Source organism: Fukomys damarensis, unplaced genomic scaffold (genome assembly GCF_012274545.1).
Source record: "Fukomys damarensis isolate Sample0158 unplaced genomic scaffold, DMR_v1.0_HiC HiC_scaffold_5, whole genome shotgun sequence".
Lineage (NCBI taxonomy): Eukaryota > Metazoa > Chordata > Mammalia > Rodentia > Bathyergidae > Fukomys > Fukomys damarensis.
The window spans coordinates 15534775-15539170 of NW_022900917.1; the positions used below are offsets into that span (position 1 = coordinate 15534775).

Below are 4396 nucleotides of genomic sequence, written 5' to 3' on the forward strand. Positions count from 1 at the left end.
AAAAAAAAAAAAAAAAAAAAAAAAAAAAAAAAAAGAAGAGAGAGAGAGAGAGAGAAACTGATAATTACTACAAGAGTGAGGGAAGAATGAGGAGCCCAATGCCAAAAAAGGGAAAATCCTTGAGCTAGCACAGAAGTGCACAGATATTCTTCAGAAGAGCCACTTTGAAAGAGAGAAGCTGTCCAACATTCAGTAGCAACTGACCCGTAGCTTATGGAAGGTTGAGGAAGAAAACCAAGGAACTCTGGACGTGATCAAGCCCCTGTAAAGAGAAAATGAAAAGTTAAATGAGTGTCTAAAACTAGAATGGTGTAACAATAATGTGATGACCAAAACTCTGGAAGACTGTAGTTACCTTGGATGACTTGAAGATAGACAATAGGCCTTGAAGGCTCATTTGGAAGGTGAGAAGCAAAAAGCCATGGAGACCAGGAGTACTATGGGGACAGACAGCAGAGAACTGTGAACTTCAGGAAATGTTTAAAGTAGCTCGAGCTGCGAAAGATCAGCTGGAACTGTCTTACACTGAACTCAGGCAAGAATTGTTAAAAGCAAATAGTGAAATTAAACACATTTCAAGCCTGCTAGCTAAAATGGAAAGATTATTCTTACCTGAAGGAGATCTGTGATCATCAAGCAGAACAGCTGAGCAGAACCAGCCAAAAACTGCAAGAGAAAACATCAGAGAATGATGCAGAGATAAAAGATGTAAAAGAAATCATATTTGAATTGGAAGCTCAGGTGAAACAGCAGCAGGCTGTCAGATTACACAATCAGCTCATTAATGAGCTAGAGAGTTATGTGATCAAGCTGGGCAAGCAGAATTCAGACCCGGGGTGGCAGCTGAAGGCCCTGACAGCAGATAAAGGAGGAGACTGAATGGAGGTGGTGCCAGGCAGTCCTGCAAATGCAGTCATGACATCAAATGTGAAGCCAGAGCTACACACTGTGAAGAGGCTGTCGGAGAAGGAGGAGAAGAATGCAGGCTACAGAAGGAGCTGGGGAACATGCAGGGCCACAGCAGCTCCATGGTCTCTGTCAGCAGAACTTTTGGTGCAAGAAACACAGCTCAGCCCTTGCCATGACTGGAAACTACAGCCATTTCTCTATGAAAGGAGGAATCCGTAGAGGAGAAATTGCCACTTTATATAAAAAAGCCCACTTGACTCCTGTACCATTCACTGTTCCAAACTGTGGCACACTGCAATCAAATCTCTTTTTTTTTTCCTTCTACATTTTCAGAATCAACTCCAGCATGATCAAAGATGAACCTTCCCTCTTTTTTTTTCTCTCTCTCTCTCTCCTTAACAAGATTTAGTAATCTCTGTTTTTGAGAATAAAATGAAGTTCTGGATAGAAAAAATGTCTTGTGAAAAAATATTTTGTATCTTCTTAGAGAATAGTGGCTTCGTAAACTCTCAAGTGGTGCTGAAAGCAGCCCATGCATAGGTTCTGCTTTTTGGTATTGATTTTCATGCTACTTATTTGAATATAGGATCTAGTCATCTTGAGTTGATAGTACTTGAGGCAAAATAAGAAGCCATCTGTGTGAGTGACTTATTCTGAAGAATTTAGAAAGTCCTTCCTTGTATCGAGTCTTGTACCTCAACCTGTGCACTCTGAGGTCTCACTTCATTGCTTCATGTGCAGCAAACTGCCACTAAGCTTCAGTTTGAGTTCCAGAATCTTTGTTGGGCTAAACACAAGTAGATGTTTGGTTGACAACAAGAAACGTGGTTAACCAGATAAGTATGCGCAGTGACAATGCTAACTGAAAACTAATGAAGGACAACTTACAACAAAGGCCTTATAAATAAAACTTGTCCTGGAAACTTAAAGACTTTTAATGCAGAAGGATGCAAATCAGAGAGATCCAGAATTCAAAGTATGGTGTTAAACCTTGGGGTAGTGCATATGTTGGGGAAGATCTGGGTCCAATTCAGCAGACTCTACCAGTGGAACCTACTACACTTCTCAGGTGAGGAGCATTCTGCGGTATATTTAATTAAATAGGGCCATTAGATACATGATAGAAAAATTAGGACTAAGAAAGCTCTTTAAACTCAAAAAAGGTATCAAACTGGAGCACACAGGCTCACCAGAAAAATTTTAGCTTGGCATGAGAAGTGACATTGACACCTTCTTTATAAAAAATACTTAGGTACGTGCTGGAGTTATCTTCATGTTTTAAGGGATCTTTACTGACTCAGGCTGAAAATTCTTAGAATTGACTTAAAGTCCAGCTGGTGGGTATTTTCTAATCTAGACAATAAGAAAAATGCAGCCTCCATTTAAAAGCATATTTTGATCTGTCTTTACTCTGGGTAGTGTTGAATATTTTTTTATAAGTAAGCATTTATGAAATGGTAACTAAATGTTATTTTTTAAAAAGCTAATGGAAGAGGCAGGCTTTCTTTCTCCCAGTGTGCACTACATCCTCCCTATCTTAATAAGGAGGCTATTGTTTCCACTTCTCCACCCAGCAACTGGAGAACTTTGAGCCTCGCCTTTCATTTCCAGGAGTTCAAATTGTGGTTGCATCTTCACAAAACATCTTGAGATACTTAACTTGATTTTTCCAGTCTTCCTCAATGTCAAAAAAAATTTTTCCAGGGCTAGCTCAGTGGGAGAATGCTTGCCTAGCATGTCCAAGGCCCCTAGGTTCACTCCCTAGACAATAAAATAAATAGGGCCAGGGAGTTATCTCAGTGGCAATGCACCTGCCTCACAAGCGTGAGGTCCTGAGTTTGATCCCCAGTACAAAAATAAATTTTTTTAAATAGAAATTTCCAGGAGAAACAGCAGCTTCTGGCTGCTTCCTCCACACATGGTACCAGAACATAAATATTTTGATCATCAGCCCAGTTATGAAGTGTCTCTCCTGTCAATCAAAGAGAAGTATTCCAACATAAGAAGCACACTAGTCTTCTCTACAGGAAATATTAGATTAAAACCAGTGCTATCATAAGAGAAAGGTGAAGGAGTGATCCTGAAAGTAGAACTTTCATGTTTGAAAACTATTTGGGATTCTAACTCTCCACTTCAAATATCAAGATGATTTTGGCACAAAACAATCTATGAAGATCACAATGGATCAATACATGTAGAATAATGGATCTTACAGAGTGGTGGAATAATGCCAAGTTACAGCAGGGAGATCTAGAATTTCTACAAGAGTTCACGAAGTGCTAAATTCCCAATCCAACATCCTTTATCCCCATCAGTGAGAGCCAGTAGTTTTAGTAATAATAATAATAAATTATTTACAGTATTTCTAATGTACCCAATGCTCGATTTCCTCCTCTCGGCCAATTCTGGGTTTGGAATTTCCTGTTATCTGTCTTTTAAACTGCTAACTGTCCAACAAAATCTACCTCCTGCAAGGTGTGGTGGCACATACCTATTCTCCTGGCTACTGGGAAGGCTGAGGTAGGAGGATTGCAAGTTCAAAGTCAGTCTGGAAAATTTAGCAAGACCCTGTCTAAACAAAAACAAAAACAACAACAACAACAAAAAAACAATTACAAAGGGCTGAGGTGTTTATCTCAGTGGCAAAGTACTTACTCAAGGCCTTGCGTTCAATCCCTAGTACCACCACCACCACCACCACACACGCACACGCACACGCACACGCACACCACTTCACAATATGATCATTAGGAAGTTGGTGCTGCACACTCTTCTTTAGCAGGATTAGTTGGTCCCTCTTTTCTTTGTGACACTGTTGTTCTATTGTAGCACTTGTACTGCGCCTGTTAACACAGTGATTAAGCCTTAGGCATCTTCATGTTTCCAGTACCTAGTCCAGTAATTGGCACACAGTTTGAGCTTCATATTTGTTTCATTTTGGATATATTACATTTAGGAGGACACTCAGATGGACACCCAGATGGAGAAATATCAGAGTGGCGGTGATAGCGTAAACAAATCCTTCATACTTTTTCTTTCTTATCCAGTGTCTGTACACTTAATCTACCTGTTTTTACGCTAACTTGCTTGGCGAAACATTTTTTAGTGAACATCCTCCTGTTTATCAACCCTCACCCAAATATCACCAATCCGTGCTAGGGATCAACCCCAGGACTTCGGGCAAGACGGGCAAGCGTTCTACCACTGTGCTACATTTCTAGCCAGTGGCTCCTGCATTCTTTCTGAAGGTATCCTCTTCAGGACATCAGCGCTTTGGAAACAGTGATGCCCAAAGTGAGCACAGAGACAGGAAGACACTTGTTCAGGCCCTGTGAGATGCAAAGGAGCCCTAGAGACTGGAGCTGCTCCAACGCCTCAGAAGGCTTGGCCTGCGGGTGGCCAGCGGGGGGCGCAGCGGAGCGGGAGGAGCAAAGCGGGCGGCGGGACAGGAAGAAGGAGCGGGGCGTTGCTGCGTGGGAGGAAGGGG

The 4396-nt window shown here is 41.4% G+C and overlaps 1 protein-coding gene and 1 pseudogene across 1 annotated transcript in view; both read left to right on the forward strand.

The window, feature by feature from the left end:
• Window positions 1-1250, forward strand: part of LOC104859075 — a 3474-nt pseudogene extending 2224 nt beyond the window's left edge.
• Window positions 1251-1596: 346 nt separating this feature from the next.
• The window catches only part of Fbxo43 (F-box protein 43), a 13340-nt gene continuing 10540 nt past the window's right edge, over window positions 1597-4396 (forward strand). The window contains exon 1 of the mRNA XM_010619550.1: window positions 1597-1978. Within this exon, the coding sequence (XP_010617852.1) occupies window positions 1888-1978 (91 nt within the window). The 5' untranslated portion in view covers window positions 1597-1887. The remainder of the gene's footprint in view (window positions 1979-4396) is intronic.